The sequence below is a fragment of the Panthera uncia genome, chromosome D4, assembly GCF_023721935.1.
Source record: "Panthera uncia isolate 11264 chromosome D4, Puncia_PCG_1.0, whole genome shotgun sequence".
In the NCBI taxonomy this organism is placed as follows: Eukaryota; Metazoa; Chordata; class Mammalia; order Carnivora; family Felidae; genus Panthera; species Panthera uncia.
This window is the reverse complement of record NC_064807.1, coordinates 49034791-49054994: the sequence shown is the minus strand read 5'-3', so window position 1 is coordinate 49054994 and position 20204 is coordinate 49034791. Positions and strand designations below refer to the sequence as shown.

General features: G+C 41.7%; 1 protein-coding gene across 3 annotated transcripts in view; it reads right to left on the bottom strand.

Annotated features, from left to right (window-relative positions):
* The window catches only part of TEK (TEK receptor tyrosine kinase), a 106502-nt gene that overhangs the window by 50058 nt on the left and 36240 nt on the right, over window positions 1–20204 (bottom strand). For all 3 annotated transcript variants that reach the window (XM_049623002.1, XM_049623059.1, XM_049623104.1), the window contains exons 2-4: window positions 11667–11978; window positions 1697–1807; window positions 672–824 (exon numbers count right to left, since the gene is read on the bottom strand). In XM_049623002.1, the coding sequence (XP_049478959.1) occupies window positions 672–824; window positions 1697–1807; window positions 11667–11978 (576 nt within the window). The remainder of the gene's footprint in view (window positions 1–671; window positions 825–1696; window positions 1808–11666; window positions 11979–20204) is intronic.

Here is a 20204-nt window from a genome sequence, read left to right as displayed (position 1 = left end):
GATGGTTACTCCCCACTTTGGTAGTTGTAAGAGGGTGGGGGAGCTTTTACTAGTTTTACTTCATGCACATTTTTCAAACATGAAAACAGAAATCCCATTTGAGTGTTACATGATCTGTAAAGTGTGGGATTTATAGGAGACGTAATGTTTACATATTAGACCTACCTAGAAGACCCAATTCCTCCCCACGTAGCAGATACCTTTCAGGGAGACTGCCCAATTCACTGTGATTCCCTCTTCCTATGGAATGATGCTGCTATTCAAGTGGGAGGTCCTAGGGCCCGCGCTGTGGTATGTGGTTCTGCACTTGACTATAGCTCATTGGTCTAGGCCAGTAGACATCTAGCATATGTTAGGCCAGTCTGATTCATTACCCTGGGAATTCAAACTTTGGAAGTAAAAGAAACATTGCTGAAGCACAGTTAGGCTAAGAGTAGCATCCTAGAGAGAGAATCCATCTGCCACCACCAATGCTGGGCCCCAGATCCTCCCTGGGGCCTATCTTTTCTGGAAACTTGCTTGTCAGCTGTTCCACCAATTTTTAAGAGTCCTTAATATACTTTCAACCAATCCCTGGTTTTTGCTTAAGTAGCCAGAGTCAGCTTCTGTTACTTGTAACTAAAAATCCTAACAACCAAATCATTACAGACTGTGGCCTCTCAATCACTTACTCCGGACTATCAGCCTGGTGAAGGCCGAGGTGAAGAGGTTTCCTCCTATGTACCTGGCTGAGTACACTCCAGCATCCTGGGGCTGAGCATGAGGCAGATGCACTTCTAAAATATCAGGTACTTCGTGCCGGGGCACTGAGTGGATGAAGGAACCTGGTGAAGGGAGAAAGGTGGAGAACAGTGGGTCACACGCAGACACTCCTGTCTCCCCATCTGGCCTCTCCATTTCGTCAGCTCTCCCTGACTGGATACAGAAAATGTGCTCTAGCATAGTGGATGTAGGAGAAGAATGAAAAGGCTGAGCTATTCAATGCTCTCCCAAAAAGTGAGAAAGGTACGGTGAGAGAGCAGGCAGTTTAGTCTACGCAATCTACCACCAAACATACGAAGACAGAGGTAAAGCTAAAGTGCTTATCTTCTGCAGGGAGAGATGAACGGGCAAAGGTACCCCTGCCAACTAACCAAGTAACCAGGAGATACCTAGAATCACTACACCAATCTGGAAGTCCCATCCATCCATAGGACTCAGAATAGTCCCCATCAATATTTCACCTGGGTCCGGCAACTGCCACCAGGTGGTGCCAAACCCATAGTTGGACCTGGACAGATTTGTACAGCACAGTTGGACTCCCAGAACCACTGCCAGTTGGCTTCCCAGTCTCAGCCTGGTCATCTCCTTAACCTCGCAATCAAACAACCTCACATTTTACATGGCTGGACTTGGGACCTCACTCATCACATCATGATGGGGTTTTATTGTACATTCACAATTCCGTATTACACATTCATAAATACAAAATGTACGTACATTCATATACGTATATGAATCTGTACTTTGCTTGATGAAGCAACCAACCACACTGCCTATTAGAGCTTCTTTAATAAAATTCAATGGGCTTGCATCATAGCGCTTTACTTCAAACATCTGCCCACCAGACTGCACCAGGGTAATGATCCAACAACATGTTTTGCGTTATCTGATGTCTCACATCATGGTGCTGGAAGGAAACAAAACACATACTCACCATTTTTGTAAATCACTGCATCTTCTTCTCTAATCAACACCTTTTTGAAAGATATGTTCACGTTATCTCCCCTGTCCACAGTCATGGTTAAAGTAGCTGGTAGGAAGGAAGCTTTTAAAAGAGAGAAAACAAACAAGTGAGATGAGGGGACACACTTTCTCCAGGAGCAACTGAACTACGAATTCAGAAGATGAGGGCGAGCGTTTGCCAGGAGTCAGCTCAAGTGTAGGATCTAAAAGACAATGACAGCTAATGGGTTTCAAACTTCATTAAGGTTTTGAAGAATATGATGAAAGGAACAGTCATTTTCTCTGTAAAACTGTAAGAATGTACACACCACCTACATATACACATTTTTTCCCATACAACTATTGGGGGAGAAAAGGACTTTATGCTGATTAATATGTGTTATCAAACTAAGACCTGAGATTAACCATAAACTAAAAAGATGAATCAGCCATCCTTCTCCAATCCCTACCAAGTTTTCTCAGAGTGGAGAGGAATAGAAATGGTTAAACATTTGCCAAATGACTTGTCCCTTCTGGGTGGTGGTCCTTTTCCGTTGTGGGGATCCAGATAATTCTAATTGCTTTAGAATGCCCTAAGCATTTCTCAAATGGAATTAGCATCATGCTGGACTTATTACTAATGGTGTAAATAATGGAATATTGAACACTAGGGCAATGATGGGACCCAGTATACACACACATACACATACATATATATATAATTATATGTTTGTTACATAATTATAAATATATAATTAGATATACATTACTATATAAATATATAATTAAATACACACACACACACACACACACACACACACACACACATATACTGACACAGTTATGGGACTGGGCAGTACTGGAAGGACACTGGGGAAGCTACTGCACATTTGGCTTATAAAACCATTTTGGAAACATCTGTCTTTGTGTCAGCCTTAGAACATAACAGTGCCCGAGTCTCTTGGTTTGTTGGACAAGATGTGTGAATTACATGTTCTAACATTCTTCCAGCCACAACAGTTTCTGAATTTCCTTAATTTACACCATAATCTACAGAGAGCCACAATTACAAGAATGGAGGTGTGATTATTTTAGTCTCTATTAAGGTAAGCCAATTTTAAAATTTTTCAGCTTTATTGAGCTATAACTGACATACAAGTTAAGCCAATTTTTAAAATTTAAGGATCACCACTAGGAGAAGATAATCAGAATATATAACTTTCTGGGGCACTTGCCTGGCTCAGTTGGTTGAATGTCTGACTCTTGATTTTGGCTCAGGTCACGATTCCAGGGTTGTGGGATTGAGCTCCATGTGGGGCTCCACACTGAGTGTGGAACCTGCTTAAGATTCTCTTTCTCCCTCTGCCCCTCTCCCTGGCTTGTACAATCTCTCTCTCTCTCACTTTAAAATAAAAAGTAAATAAAAATAATCTATAACTTTCCTAAACATGGAGAGCAGGAGAAAATGGAAATAAAAAGACCTAAAAGGAGAGGAATAAGTCCAAATAAAAATCACAGCATAAAGAAAATATAGATTATGCCAAATATACATCAAAAGCCAGAGAATCTCAGAATGAATTAAAATATCTATTTTTTTCATGAGCTACATATTAAATGTAATGACACATAAAATTGAGAATAAGGGTGAGAAAAATAGACACCAGACTTACACTATTTGAAAGAAGCTGGTATTGCAATATTTATATCAGAAAAACATCATTTACTTTCAAGGCAAAACAAAATTTTAGGGATAAATATGATCTTTACATAATGACTGAAAAATGGGAGGCACCCGGGTAGCTCAGTCAATTCAATGTCTTACTCTTATTTCAGCTCAGGTCATGATCTCATGGTTTGTAGGATCGAGCCCCAAGTCGGGCTCCACGCTGACAGCACAGAGCCTGCTTGGGATGCTCTCTCTCCCTCTCTCTCTCAAAATAAATAAATAAACTTCTAAAAAAATGAAAGAGCAATCCTGAACTTGTATAAGCATCTATAACAACAGTGCTTCAAAATCCATGAAACAGAAACTGACAGAATGAAAGAAACTGACAAATCCACAAGCATAGTAGAAACCTTTAGAAGCTGATTCAACAAACAGACCAAAAATTACTAAGGACAAAAAAAAAAAAAAATCTGAATAACACAATTAAAGATCTGTTGGCTATTCATGGATCCCCATACCCAGCTATGTGAGCGTACGTTCAGGCATATTGCCTCCCTTATTAAGCCACAAAGCACATCTCTATAAATAAAAAGACACAATATCCTATAGAACAAATTCTCTGACCAGGAGGCACCTAAATTAGAAATCAATAGCAAAACACCTTGTACCCTAAGGTTTGGAGAGCTATGGAGTTTCAGCCTAGGACCAAGCCTGCTGAGGACCACCGGGTGAATCAGCCTTCCTTCCTGCCGCTTCTGTGGCTTTCAGACAGGTGGCTTGAGAGAGGCTGATTCAGTACTATGCACACCATGGGCTTGGAGAGCTACCCTGTGAGGGCAGAAGATGCCTTGAACTATACTCAGAAGGTCTCAGCTTTTGGTTCAGCTGCCCATTCTCCTCTGTGCCTGCTGACCCAGGCCTGATGCCCTGCCAGGACATCCACATAAATGCCTTTGGTGCAGGCAATGACACAGTGACATGGGGCAACCTTAGAGGGAGAATGGTATAGATCAAAGGGCACCATGAGCTCTGGAAGAGGACAGTCCTGAGCTTGAGGCCACCCTCTGCCAGTTACTAGACCTCTTTGAATGAGTTACTTAACCTGTGAACATCTCTGCTTACTTGTCTGTAATTTGGAAGTGGAAGTATTTACTTTGTTTATTTTTTAATGTTTATCCACTTTTGAGAGAGAGAGAGACAGGGTGCAAACAGGGGAGGGGCAGAGAGAGATGGAGACACAGAATCCGAAGCAGGCTCCAGGCTCGGAGCTGTCAGCACAGAGCCCCACACGGGGCTCAAACTTGTGAACCACAAGATCATGACCTGAGCCGAAGTTGGACACTTAACTGACTGAGCCACCCACCCAGGCGCCCCAAAAGTATTTACTTTGAAAGGTTGTTAGGAATATTAAATAATGGATGCCAAACCTGTGGGTACTTAGAAGAGGCCAGTATCCTGCCCAAATATAAACCAACAGCAACACTGCTGTGCTGAGCTGTGCAGGATGGACATGAGTGGCAGCTTGCTCACTGGTACTGACGTGGATCAACCATGCAGGGACTGGCAGGAGGACTTCACTGGGCGCCCTCTCACTCTGACAAGATGCATCCATGAGCAATCCTAACAGGAGCAGCTCCTGCTCTCTGAGACATGCTCCTGGGCGCCTGTGAGAATCTTTTCTGACCATTTCATGCTGTTGTTCCTTTCTAAGTGGTTTGTTTATATTTTCTGCCCCTTTGTGTGAAGACTGTTTAGCTAACCCCAGACTTCTCACTCAGCATTGTATTCTGAAAAGGAATAGAGATTCCCCGAGGCTCCACTCCAATGGGGCTTTTCTTCCCCACCCCATCCCCACTCTGTGGATTTTTATTATTACAGACCTTGTGCCTTTTAAGCTCCTGTTTCCTTAGGTAGAAACAATCATAGCAGAGTTCCACTGCTGTCCAACCTGCCACGTCCTGCATTCCTGGCTCGAGGTTGATTGTTCTCTGCCAGGTACTAACAAAGGGGTCTACAACCTTCCATGCTGTACTTTGATGATGCAGAAGCCCAGCTTGCACACAGTACACACAGACTAATGTCATGTGACTTGACTGTACCGTGAAAACCGTAAGCACCTTTCAACAGTTCCTACTAGCAGGCACTACATTTCCTTATATACACACACTGGAATACTACTTGGCAATGAAAAAGAATGAAATCTTGCCATTTGCAACAATGTGGATGAAACTACAATGTATTATGCTAAGGGAAATAAGTCAGTCAGAGAAAGATAAATATATGATTTCACTCATATGTGGAACTTAAGAGACAAAATAGATGAACATAGGAGAAAGGGAGGAAAAACAAGATAAAAAGAGAAAGGGAAGCAAACCATAAGGGACTCTTAACTAAAAAGAACAAACCGAGGGTTGCTGGAGGGGAGGTGGGTAGGGGGATGGGCTAAATGGGTGATGGGCATTAAGGAGGGCACTTGTTGGCATGAGCACCGGGTATTATATGTAAGAGATGAATCACTAAATTCTACTCCTGAAACCATTATTACACTATATGTTAACTAACCTGGATTTAAAATAAATAAATAATAGTGCCTACTATCAGGCACTACTTTTTCTAAGCACTTCACACATAGTTAATTTTCATAATACCTCTATCAGATAGTTACTACAATTATCCTAATTTTACAAATGAGGAAATTAAAGTACAGAGAGGCTAAGTAACTTGTCTAAAATCACACAGCAATTTCATGGGACAGTCAGGGTTTGAACTAGGTAACTCAGCTCTGGAAGCCTCTCCTAGGTTATATAACATTAGCACTCAAAAGGCTGTGAAGTCCTATTACCTCATTTAAAAATGAGATTGCTAGGGCCTGGGTTCAAAAATGACTTGAGTAACATGATCTAGATGGGCTAATTAACTGACAGAACTTAACTAAGAACATGATCCACTTTTTCCTTAAGGGCCGGAGAAGAGAATCGATGATAGTAACAGTTATAAACAAAGAGGCTTCTCAGGGATGTAAAATAATTGAGTTCAATTTTGGGTACCTCCGTTCATGTTAGACTAAGGGTAGTTTCATGTCCATTATTATTTTGTGCAATTTTGCGACAGTGCTGTGAAGATGTTGTATCCTGTGTCTACCCATGTGGGAGATGGCGTTAAGGGTGACTTAGTCCCTTACTCCAGGCCTCCTGACAGTAAGAGTTAAAGTTGAGACACAATCTCAAGACGCCCCCACTTATTGAACCACACCCGCTCTCCACACTCCTCTTATTCCAGTCCCACAGCCTTAGCTCTTAACTGCAGCCATTGTGAACTATGTTCAGTCTGCAGTGGACCACGTGACCACTCCCAGGCAAGTAATGAGCTTCTTCCCTCCTCTGCTCCTGCTTTTTCCCTGTGTCTGACCAAGTCCCACTCCTCTTCAGTCTCCATGTAGATGTCCCTTTCTCCAGGGGCCTTACTCACCCCCTGGGACCCAGGGTAAGTGCCCCAAGGCTGTTCTCCAAATGCCCTGCACTTTCCCCTTCCAGGCCCCAACAGCACAGCTGCCCTGCTAGACTGAACCCTCCTGGGCACAAGAGCACGTCTGTTTTGGAAGGCAGCACAGGGTGTTGGTTAGGGCCTGGCTTCTGGGATCAGCCTGGGTTATCCTTCCTAGGTCCAACAGTGGATACTAGGTGTGTGAATGCATCTAAGTTACAATAGCCAAAGGCCTCATCTATTAATACAGGGTCATAATAATCAGCACCAGATACAGGTTTGGTAAAGACTTAATTACACAGTAATGTATATAAAGCTGCTGGGGGAATGTCAGGCAGGTAAACACTCAGGACATGCTACCATCGCTGTACCTCACATGTGTGACACAAAGAGACACCTAAGAATACTCGTGGAATGAAAGAATAAATGAATGGATCGGATTTCAAATTTTCCTATTTTCTTTAGGCTTTTAACACATTCATTTGTGTTATTTAGATACAAATGGCGGGGCGCCTGGGTGGCTCAGTTGGTTAAGTGGCCGACTTCGGCTCAGGTCACGATCTCGCGGTCCGTGAGTTCGAGCCCCGCGTCGGGCTCTGTGCTGACAGCTCAGAGCCTGGAGCCTGTTTCAGATTCTGTGTCTCCCTCTCTCTCTGCCCCTCCCCTGTTCATGTTCTCTCTCTGTCTCAAAAATAAATAAGCATTAAAAAAAAATTTTTTTGATACTAATGGCTCCTCTCTGTCAACTTCACAAATGGTGTTTGGAAGGTCTGATGTTCTTAAAGTTATTTCTAGAATGAAAATAGGAAGGAAATAACCTGTGTTTCCTCCTGATGGAAAACTCTGAGACAGCCGCTTGCATGTGAAAATATTTCAAACTTCATTTATACCTCCCGACCCCCAAATGAAATCACCAGGGAGGTTTGAACAAATTGCTTTTGATTTTTTTTTTGCATGATGCCATTGATAAAAAACAGTTTGGCCATGTGGAGTGTGCGAGCCAAATTAAGCATGTTTTGGCACATCTCAAATGGATTTTCCACTTCCTCCCCAGATGCACGAGTCAGCAGCAAGCAGGGATACATGTTTATCCTATCCTGTTGTGTCCCTGGGCAGACACCTCTGAGATCCCATTATGTGTTACTAGGGAATTAATAGTACCATGAAGACACCGTTGTAGAGGTTTTCCTGATTCATATAAAGGATATCACTTTCCTCACACCGTATTTCAGCTACTGGATGGTCGGTAAAAGATACAGAATCCTTTCACCACCCTGAGATGTTGTTATTACAACATAGGAAAGGGGGCACCTGGGTGGCTCAGTCAGTTAGGCATCTGACTCATGATTTCAGCTCAGGTCATGATCTCACAGATCGTGGGGACGCAAACCCACAGCTTGGGACTCTTTCTCTCCTTCTCTCTGCCCCTCCCCCTCTTGTGCACACACCCTCTCTCTCTCTCTCAAAAATAAATAAATAAACATTTAAAAAAATGAATGCAGGAAAGAAAGTACTACCTATTTTTCTGTTTTGTATAAATTTTGTATACCGATTATGTTAATGAATGGTATTCAATTTTTTCCACAACTGAGAAGAAAATAGTCTCACTTAATTATTGCTTATTCCAGGACACTATGATAATTATTGAACGTTTACAATGAGCCAGATAGGTTGGTGGTCTTCTCATTTGATCCTCAAATGTACAGGGAAAAAATCTCTAACCTGGTGATATTTTTCAAAGGAGGAAACATGATTTCAGTGAAGTAACTTGCCTTCATAGTACCATTTAGTTGCACAGCCAAGCTCAAACCCACCCAAACTACCTTCACTGTGCCCTGGGCTGCTTTGCAGGGTTTCCATTGGAGCTGTTCTGTTCCCAACAAGTGTTCAGAATCGGGGAGGGCAGTTCACAGTAAGCGGAAGGGATATACCGAGGGTTTGGGGTGGTCATCCACACAGGCTCTGCAGTCGGATCACTTGGCTTCAAATTCCATTCCCAACATTTACAAACTGCTATTGTTATTATGTAACTTATTCTACAATGTTTCATGTCACCCAAGCTTTTAGCAACACATCTGTGGTGTCAATCAAATCTTAATATGAATGCACTCATGGGAACTGGCTTTTGGTAGATACCTTATTTAAAACTGAATACAGTTTTGAAGGTATTGTTAGTGTGCTCGTTACACAAATGATGAAAAAAGAGACCAATAGGTGCTAAGTAACTTGCCCAAGGCCACAGAGCTGATAAATGGTGGAGATGGAACTAAAAGTCAGGGGAAAGGAGACTAAAAGGCATCATCTCCACATTATCAAGTCTGCTTTTACCTCATGTAACTGAATTTAAGTTCTCCTTTACCTGTGCTGGCCTTGACTGTCAGTTTGGAACAGTCATTGGTCTTTGACTCCCAACGTTCTGATTTAATACCCTCTACAGGTTCTTCTTTCTACACTGTCAAGTTGAGCCCCAAGCCAGCCCGGAAAGAGCACAGCAGCACTTCATATTTCATTCCTATGAAGTCACTGGGGACAAATCTCAGATTATCTTCATTCAGAATGGGGAATTATCAGCAAAGAGACATAACTCTTTACACAGGTCAAATCCCGAATGACACAGGCAAAAAATAATAGAGTTGACTTTTTAGCCATGATAGCTTTGGCACACCTCACATCCCTTTGTTCAGACTCTCTCCCCTCAGCGGAGAGCTGCCTTCCTGGGAATGTCTGCTGTGCACTTTTCCCACTCACCCTTGTGTCATCTAAAGGTGAACATTGCAGTTTTGCTAAGAAAACCTTTTCCTTCATTTGTCATGAATAGCAATTTTATCATTTTTGACTTGAAAATGAGCTTGCTGCCTTCAAATCTTCTAATTACCAATGTTAGCAAATTCAAAGAAATGTTTTCAGGTGGACCCCAGCTAGGGGCTGATTCTCCACCCTTGCTACTGGAAGTGTGGTCCACAGCCCAGAGGCACCTGATCACCAGGGGCATTGTTAGGCATGTATGATCTCAGGACTCTCCTCAAGGACCTACTGAACCAGAGTCTGCATTTTACCAAGACCTATGGGAAATTTATAAGCACGTTCAGTGTTGAGAAACACTGGTCTAAAACAATGCAGACTCCTATATAAAAAAAACAAACAAAAACAAAAAACAAAACAAAACAACAACAACAACCACCACCTGCCAATAAGAGAAATGTGTAGAAGTGTGTTATTTATCTGGATCAGTTTTATGATTACAAATCAAACCCCGAAGAGTTCACACAGTCATTATCTCATGAAATGACACATTCGCAGGCCACAGTCCCTGTGGTTATGATGACATCAATTTGGAAAGGACTCCTTCACTAAAGGTATGACCAGCCCAGTAAAAAGGGCTGATGACTGAGTGGCCAGATCATTTGAGTCAGAACAAGGAAAGGTCATCTCTGCTGGAATTCTGTACCATCTTCCCAGCAGGCAGCACCAAGATACCAGAAGTCTATCTGCCTGGCCAGGCCTGGGAGTCCTGGGGTAAAATAGAATCATTAAATAATGTTCACAACACTGTCTCCTCCAACTGCCATCAGGATCGGCCTAAAGATTTAGCTTAGAGCCACTTGTATCTTGGGAGAAAGTCTCTATTACATCACTGCCTTGGGGAGTGGTAGCAAAGAGTTATACACGACCCCCCTTCCCTCCTGGCCCCCAGCCCCCCTGAGCCCTTTGCAAAAGGCCCTCAACATCTCCCTTCAAAGCTCTGGTGTTCTGTGAGCTAAGTGTGGTTATTCAACTTTCAAAATGAAATCATGGTCTCTTTCCAAGAATAGTATACCGCCTGCAAAAAGGGCCTCAATTCTTCATCCCTCCCTGTCACCATAATCTTTGCCATTTGGTTGTGTGATGCCCATCCATTCTGACTTTAGGTTCATCTGTTTGACTTTCTTTGGGCAATAAAAAATGAGACGGAAGTGAGAGTATATACTACTGAGACTGGGTTTCAAGAAGCCTTGTGTGTTTCCCTTTCTTCTCTGGCTCTTGTGCCATCTCTGTGAGAATATACCTAGGTTAGCCTGCAAAAGGATAACAGACACATGGAAAAGAGCCAGGCTGGCTCAGCCAAGGCCAGCATAATAAGCCTACAGGCAGCCAACATCCATGTGTGGGAAAGCCCAGTCGAGAGTGGTAGAGCCACCTATCAGCCCCGCTGACTTACACTCATAAGCTGTATGTGCTTGCTGTTGTATGTCACTGCGGTTTGAGGTCATGTGACACACAGCATTACTGTGGCACCAGAAAACTGATACATTAAGTCACCAATGAAGCTGAGTTATTGATAGATGCTTCCCCTTAAAATTTCTTATCTCTACCACACTTTCCCCTGAAAACATTCACTTCTGTTAAGAATACTCAGGGGCAAGCAAAACAAAGAATCAAATGAAATCTCAATGAGAAAGCTCAAAACGGCCAATATTTTGGCACGGACAGTTAGTTGTCTCCATAACTGTGATTTTCTATTACATACATGTAACCTGTTCAGATCTCCATAAGGGTCATGAAGCTCTTAGTACAAAATATAATACAGTTCATCTCATGACCTAGGCACAGTGTCTAGTGGAGGGGCTGAATGTGCAAGAAGTGGACTGGCCAGTCTCTTTTATCTCTAGTGCTATACGTGTATCAAAGACAAGCAACGCCTGGAACAAGGCAGACAAGGTCTTCAAGCTCCACACTCACACAGCTCATGCCCAGTCTCTGAGTGAGCAACTGCCAAAACAAAAGTTGTGTGTCTCAGCACACCTCACCTGCCCACAACTAAGGGGCATGTTACCTTGCTGGCGCATCTTCATGGTCCGTATCCTTATTGCTTCTCCTCGAACTCGCCCTTCACAGAAATACGCACCATTGATTTCACTAGCCTTTTCTCTCTTCCAAACGACTTTTTTCGCCCATTCTCTGGTCACATCTTGAGTAACTTCCAGTGGATCCTGGTGCTGGTTCATTAAGGCTTCAAAGTCCCTTCCTATGGTGATGGGCTCATGGGGGCGCCATCCAGTGGCGATGCAGGTGAGGGATGTTTCCGCATCAGACACGAGAGGTAGGGAATTGATCAAGATCAGGTCCATGGCACTGTCCACTGTTCCTAAAAAGAAAGCACATAATCTATGAGGAAGGTTATTACCATGGCCCCACAGATGAACTGATTTTTACAAAGCCCTGTCTAAAAATAGCTAGGGAGCAGTCTTTCTAATGCTACTCTTCCATAGGACAAGATCCAAAACTCTTTACCGTGACCATCACTCAGATGCTTCTAACCAGTCCTGCTCCACTGCACACCCTAACTACAATGAACTATCAGTTATTCTCCATCCCCAAGACAAAGCTGTGTGTTAAGAATCTCCACCCACTAAAGTGTCTGGGACATTAGTTAAGAATTCAGCAAATGCTCGTTGAGTTGAGATAAATTCATGATAATAGCATTATTGTCATTAATGATAATTAATAATTATCATTATTAAAAATTAATGATAGGGGCACCCGGGTGGCCCAGTTAAGCAGTCAACTCTTGATTTCATCTCAGGACATGATCTCATGGTCATTAGATCAAACCCCACAAGACTGTCTTTCTCCCTCTCTCCCTCTCCCTCTGCACCTGCCCTGCTCACACGGGTATCTGCTCTTCCTTTCAAAACAAATTAAATAAAGTAAAAAATTAATGATAATGTGGTACTGCCACAATAAAGCATTCTAAAAAATATATCAACTCTACACACAGCATGCTAACTTTATAGACTCTCGCTGTTACCAAAGACTTGTCCAATTCCATATTAAGTCCCACAAGACAGGGACTGAGCGAGGTCCACCTTTCTATCTGAGCTTCATTCACTTCATCTTTAAAACAAGGCTAATAAGACCCACCTTGCAGGATTCGTGTGAAGATTAAAGGAGATAAAGTACAAAACTTACTAAGTACTGTCTGTGTCTGCTACATACAATAACCACTATTTCAGCTCTCTTTATTGTTTTCTGAACACCTATGTCCAAACCTCAACCCTCTCCAAATGTAGTTAAGAAATCCTATCTGGTCTTTAATAGTTATTCCATAAATAATGAAGCACATTTGAGAAAATAAAATCCTTTCTTTTCACTTTCTGTCCCTCCTCTTCTTTCCCTCCCCCTACTTCTCTTTTGAGGTCCAAAGTTTTTAAGATGAACAAATGAAATCTGTGCCCATTCTCTCCTCTTGCTGAGTGTGAAAAAGTAGGGATGGAGGATGTTCTGGTCCACGTGATGGTTGGTCCCCAAGTCTACATACAATGATCAGGAGGCTGGACAGGTCAATCACATTGGGTACCAAGGACCAACTGGGGTCTCAGAGACCTTTGTGAAGATGTCGGGCGATTCAAGTAGACTACATGTTATTTCCTTGAATACCCGTTAAATTCTCCCAACAACCCGGTGAGGTGTGCACCATTATCTGACATTCCAATATGAGGAAATGAAGGCTCAAAGGATTGAGTGGCAATTCTGTCTTCCACAGCTACTGAAGTCCTAGCTAGAATTCAAACTCCCATAGATCTTTCAGTTCCTTAGATACACTATGCGCTCTCCTACCTCAAAGACTTTGCACATGCTGATCTCTGCACCTGGCTCCGCTCGTTGCATGGCTAACTTCTGCTCACCCTTGGAGCCTCTTCCTAAACACCTTTCTCACAGATGGCTTCCCTACCTACTTGATCTACACTATCTGTACACTCTCATCCTGTTACCCTCTAAACGGCCTCCTGTTTGTTTCCCGCATAACGGTTACCACACTCTGGGACTATTTTATTTACTTTCTCTTTTCTTAGATGGTAAGTTCCATGAATACAAGGATTGAAGCCATTTTTTTCACATTGACATGTATAGGAATACCCTGCCTAGGTCCCTTATGTAAAGGGTTACTAAGCATTTGCTGGATGAGTGGGTGGATGGATGGATAGATGGATGGGCAGATTTTATTCCAGATCTGTCTGATTCAAGTTCACCATTCCCACTTCTAGAATAGTAAGGTTAAAAATGAAAGTACTCTTCTGAGTCTAAACTGACCTTCTTGCCCATACGTAAAAGGCTGTTTTGAGAATTAATGGAGTTTAAAAAGTAAATGCTACGATTTTTAGAAAATGCCACAGAAAGGTGATCAATGATTGCTGAGTAATGGGAGCTGACTGGTCTCCATTTATGAGAACTTTTTTAGCATCTGCTTATGGTAAGCATGACATCTGCCATGAAGTCCTCACACAACTTTTTCTAATGGCAACCGCCAATGTTGGGTGCATGTAGTGATGTTCTGAGAATAATTCGGTTAGGAGTTAGACTTTTATCTCATCAATTAGGAAGAATGCCAAAGTGAAGTCTTAATGTAAATGTTAACTCAGTACATGGGACTGAGGGAGAAAACCTCGCCTAGAATGAGTTTCCAAGCCTGACCCTGTAGCATCTATGTTGCGTCAAGCCTCAATGGTAACTTTAAGATCTCCAGAGAAGAGACAGTGGTTGGGATAAGGAAAATGTTGTAAGAGAGGATAAGCTAGGAAAACTAGCAGTGGAATTACAGCCTCCAAATGTAACACCGGAGCACAGCCCCCACTTCCACACGTACATCCAGCTGTGCCTCTGAGGGAACACCACCTCATCTCCTGCGCTCACTCATTCCAGGCATGTCCCCCGAGAGAGTCATCAGAGGAAGGAAACACTGTAATTCTTTCAGCTCCGGTTCAATCCAGCCCCATTTCTAGGACCAGTTTGGTGGCTTGCCAAGACCGAGGGATCTGCTCTGAACTCACTGAACTGCACTGGCACTGGCTGTGGTTTATTTAATGGCTTTAGGAAATAAGAGAGAAAGCAGTTGTTTTGAAGAGACAGCCACACTTCATCTGTAGATGGTTTCTGGGTATGGATCTGGTTTCTTTTCCCTTTTGTTCCTCCCAGCTGTCTCCCTCTACTTTGAGTGACAGAAAGGGAGATTGTGTACTACGAGCGTCCAGACTTGGCAATGCTTTCCTACCCTTACTCAGCATGCCAGGGACAGGAAGCCCTCTCCCACCAGTGAGCTCTCTGTCCTTTGTAATGGCATTTACAATAAAGTATCAGAAGGATTTTGTATATGAGCTTTGGAAATGAGTCAAAATAACTACCAGATTCCTGGGATGGATCTTAAAAATATTTAGTTTTCCCAAAACAAGAGCACATATTTGTACTTGTCTGTGTACGCCTGAAGAAATTCTGGAAGGTGACACATGAAACTGAGAACAAGAGGGATCCATTAGAGGAGAGTGGGGTAGTTGGGGGACAGGGTAAGAGGGAGGTTTTTCACCATGTACTTATATATGCTGCTTTTGAACCATTGGAATAATACCAACACATAAAAATTAAATGTAAAAAGTAAGTTATTCCTCTACCCTTAAAAAGATGCATTTGGGAGGGATTCAAGAGCCACAGGAATATATATGTCTCTCATCAGTGGTCCCCACATCTACCCCAAATCTCCTTGGATTGCATCCAAATAATGCATTCTCTCTTTCTTCTTTGGACTAATAGGAAATGTGACATCATTCCACAATGCCGGAGGGAAAAACATGGGTTTAAAAAAATTTAAGAACAGAGAGAAGAACAATAGCCACACTTAACCTTTCTTTTTGTTTCAAATTATTGCTTTTTGGGGGGTTTTAATTTATTTTGAGGGGGCGAGGCGTGCATGCACGCACACGCAAACAAGTGAGACAGAGGCAGAGAGAGAGAGAGGGAGAGAGAGAGAATCCCAAGCAGACTCCACACCGTCAGCACAGAGACCGATGTGGGGCTCAATCCTATGAACTGAACCGTGAGATCACGACCTGAGCCAAAACCAAGTCAGACGCTTAACCAACGGAGCCACGAAGGCGCCCCCCACACTTTGCCTCTCAAAGAGAATAATGGAGCAGGGGCCCGAATGCAATGGGTACAGCTGTGGCCTGTGGCTTCTTGAAAGAGTTCAGCCAGTGACATTGAAAGGTGTGACTACAGTCTCATAGCTGGTGCCACAGAGGAATCTGCTACTAGGGACATTTTCCTCAGAAAAATGGCCAAAAGACAGACCCCCATCTGAGCTCACAACAATATCAGCAACCGTGCCTCACATCTTTTCCTCCATCACAGCACGGTCTTCTCTAAGTCCTGCTGGGGACCACTGTGGAGCTATTTTGCCACGAGCCTAGTCTGAAGGGCTCTGCTCAAATTTAGTACTTAGTTCATTACACTTCTTTCATCAAAGCTAAGTTTGCTGTAACTAAGTCTGCATGTTGAATTTCACACAGCTTTTATATTCTGGGGATTTGTACTATTTTTCCTTAGCAAAGACCTTGCAAACACTTCTCAATATTTGCCTAAAATGTGTCTTATTTACCTGCCATCATGACATGGCATCCGCCAAGTTCACAAATGATCGTCCATCACAGTGGAGACATAACAACATCCTAAAATGTCATTTTGCTCATTCTATTTTTGGTGTGCTATACAGCCCATCATCTAATCTTTCACAGTAACATTTGCTTATTAAATTGCATGTGGTACACTGAAAATTGCACTTCGATTTTCTCATTCAACATTGCTCTGAATAATACCTCAAAAACCAAGAAAGAGAAATATTTTTCTTTAAAAACAGTCACAGAAAAATAGACGCATAGATCAATGGAACAGAATAGAAAGCCCAGAAATAAACCCCAATTATGTGGTCAATTAATCTTCAACAAAGAAGGCAAGAATATGCCATGGGAAAAAGACAGTCTGACAGTCTCTTCAACAAATGGTGCTGGGAAAACTGGACAGCAACGTGCATGAATGAAACTGGACCACTTTCTTATACCACACACAAAAATAAATTCAAAATGCATTAAGGACCTGAATGTGAGACCTGAAACCATAAAAATCCAGTAAGAGAGCATAAGCAGTAATTCTTCTGATACTGGCCATAATAGCCTCTTTTTAGGTATGTCTCCTGATGCTAGTGAAACAAAAGCAAAAATAAACTGCTAGATTACACTAAAATAAAAAAGCTCTGCACAGCAAAGCCAACAACTAACAATATTAACAGATGGAATAGGAGAAGATATTTGCGAATGACCTATCAGATAAAGGGTTAGTATCCAAAACATATAAAGAATTTATACAACTCAACACCAAGAAATCATAATAACCCAATTAAAAAATGAGCAGAAGACATGAACAGATGTTTCTCCAAAGACATACAGGTGGCCAACAGACACATGACAAGATGTGCAACATCACTTATCCTCAGAGAAATACAAATCAAAACCACAATGAGATATCACCTCACACCTGTCAGAGGGGCTAATATAAAAATCTCAAGAAATAACAAGTATTGGTGAGAATGTGGGAAAAAGAAACACTTGTGCACTGTTGCTGGGAATACAAACTGGTGCAGCTACTGTGGAAGACAATACAGAGTTTCCTCAAAACATTTTAAAAAAGAACTACTCTATGATTTAGTAGTCGCACTACTGGGTATTTACCCTAAGAATACAAAAACACTAATTCAAAGGAATACAGGCACCCTGATGTTTATAGCAGCATTATCTACAACAGCCAAATCACAGAAACAGCCCAAGGGCCCATAGACTGATGAATGGGTAAAGAAGATGTGGTGTATACAGTAAAACCTTGGATTGTGAGTAACTTGCTCTGTAAGTGTTCTGCAAGATGAGCAAACATTTCTAATAAATTTTAACTTGATAAGCAAGCGATGCTTTGCAATATGAATAGCACATGATGCCAAACATAACATGATCACAACTGAGCCAATGGTTATTCTCTCTCTCTCTCTCTCTCTCTGAGGGCTTGTTGGTGATCATCTCCCTTGCTCAGATGCTCAATCTCAGGCCACGGTGTTTGGCAGAAATTTGGGATTTTTCAAAATGTTGGAAGGTGTCCACAACTGGCTCTTGTGTATTTTTTGTCATTTCTAAGCACCTGTGGACAGTCCTTTGCTTTTCCATACAAGAGGAAGCTTAGGAATGCTTTGCTTCATTCTAGGTCAGGCTGCCTGCAGATATAGACTCTTTCTTCTGCTGCCTTATTGCCAGTTACATTAAATGCAGTATATGACAAGAGTTTATTAATTCTTTACTGTAGTCAACATTGTGCGAGCGTATACAATGGCCCCCATTGTATGCAGAAAAAAATTCCATTGAGCCAGCAGTGATTCCATTAGTGATAGTGAAATTCTTCCTACACAATAACCCTCCTCTCTCTTGTCTCCCTCACACCAGCCATGAAGGTTTTCAAAGGTAGTGCAGGTTAACTTATTTTTTGTCATATTTTGTATTTGCTTTATTATTTTGTATTATATTACAGTATTGTAATCATTTTTATATGAATATTTTTTGGGTTATGGAATTTGCTTTGATATACAAGTGCTTTGGATTACAGGCATGTTTTTGGAACAAATTATGCTCACAAACCAAGGTTTTACTGTATATACAATGGAATATTACTCGGCCATCAAAAAGAGTGAAGTCTTGCCATTTGCAACAACAGGGATCCAACTAGAGAGTATAATGCTCAGTGAAGTAAGCCAGTCAGAGAAAGACAAATACCATATAATTTCACTTATGTGTGGAATTTAAGAAACAAATGATTGAAGGGGGAAAAAAGACACAAAACAAAAAACAGGCTCTTCATTATAGGGAACAAACAGGTGGTTACCAGAGGGGAGATGGGTGGGACCATGGGTGAAATAGGTGAAGTGAATCAAGAGTACACTTACCTTGATGACAGCACTGAGTCATATGTGGAATTGCTGAATCGCTATATTGTACGCCTGAAACTAATACAACACAGCACGCTGACTACACTGGAATTAAAATTTAAAAATAATAACAAAAAAGTAAAAAATGGTCATAAAAAGGATTATGGACCTAAATCAACATCCATATGATAGAACTTAATTTTTTTTAATTTTTTTTTAACGTTTATTCATTTTTTTGAGAGACAAAGAGAGATAGAGCATGAGCAGGGAAGGGGCAGAGAGAGGGAGACACAGAATGTGAAGCAGGCTCCAGGTTCAGAGCTGTCAGCACAGAGCCCAACGCAGGGCTCGAACTCACGAACTACGAGATCATGACCTGAGCCGAAGTCAGACACTCAACAGACTGAGCCACCCAGGCTCCCCAGAACTTAAACGAATTAGAAAGTAGAGACCGAGCTATTTTTCAAACCGTATTTCAAGGAGTTCTCATTCTCTAAAATGTTCCAGAAGTTTCTGAGACCAGTGGAGGAGAAATTAACACACATACACACTCTCAAAGAGACGTTCAACTTTTACCTGTTTTTTACATTTACACTTCACATAAGCTTTCATTTGGGAGAAAAATGGTTTTGCTAAAATAAAAACATAAAACCTCCAAGGCTATCACTTTTAACTACTTCTCCTCTTACAATCAAATGAAACATTAAATATGATTATCAATGCAAATACATCCCAATGCAGCACAACATGCTTATTCTAATTAGCCTCTCTTCCCACATTCAAGTTAGTACTGCTGCAGACAGTGAAGTTCTAATTAACCCAGCTCCCTGCTGACAGGCTAAGCATACAAACTAGGTTAAATTACTGCATACTGAAGTCATTTTCTTGTGCTTATCACCTTAAAATTGTGGTATTGGTAGTTTTACTGATATGTGTTTGGAATAAGATAACATGTCTTCAGAAAAACTATCTGTATGATCTCCTGGAAGTTTGATATTGACTACATTTAAAACCTTTCTGAAGTGTTCTTGAATGTCTCACCTTTGTAATAGCAGTAGATATCTTAAACTTCCAAATATTTAAAATGTCAATGAGTACTACCTTAGCCAAAAGCATTTCTGGTATCAAGGGGATTAGCTAACAGCCAAAGAAGCTGAGACAACCCACAGACTATCCAAGATATTTGGTGGAATCATTTGGATTTTACTTTACTTCTGTTTTTTTTTTTTTTTTAATGCTGTCCAAAAAAGGAAAATTCTCTATAGTTTAAAAACTTCTCATTATTTCTTTGTCCACCCATCCACTAAACAAACTTACCGAGCACCTCCCTTGTGCTGTACTTGGAGATACAACAATGAATAAAACAGATAATCTCAATCCTCATGTAGTTTACAGGCAAATGTGAAAGACAGATGTGAGAAACTAAGCACATACAAAAATATAACACTGGAACCATGATAAATACTGTGAGAGAGAATTACAAGGTGCTATGGGATAGCATAATGGTGAACTTAATCAGACTTGGCTGGAGTAGGGGAAGGGTTTGAGGACCAGGCAAAGCTCCCTCAGGAAGTGACATTTGGC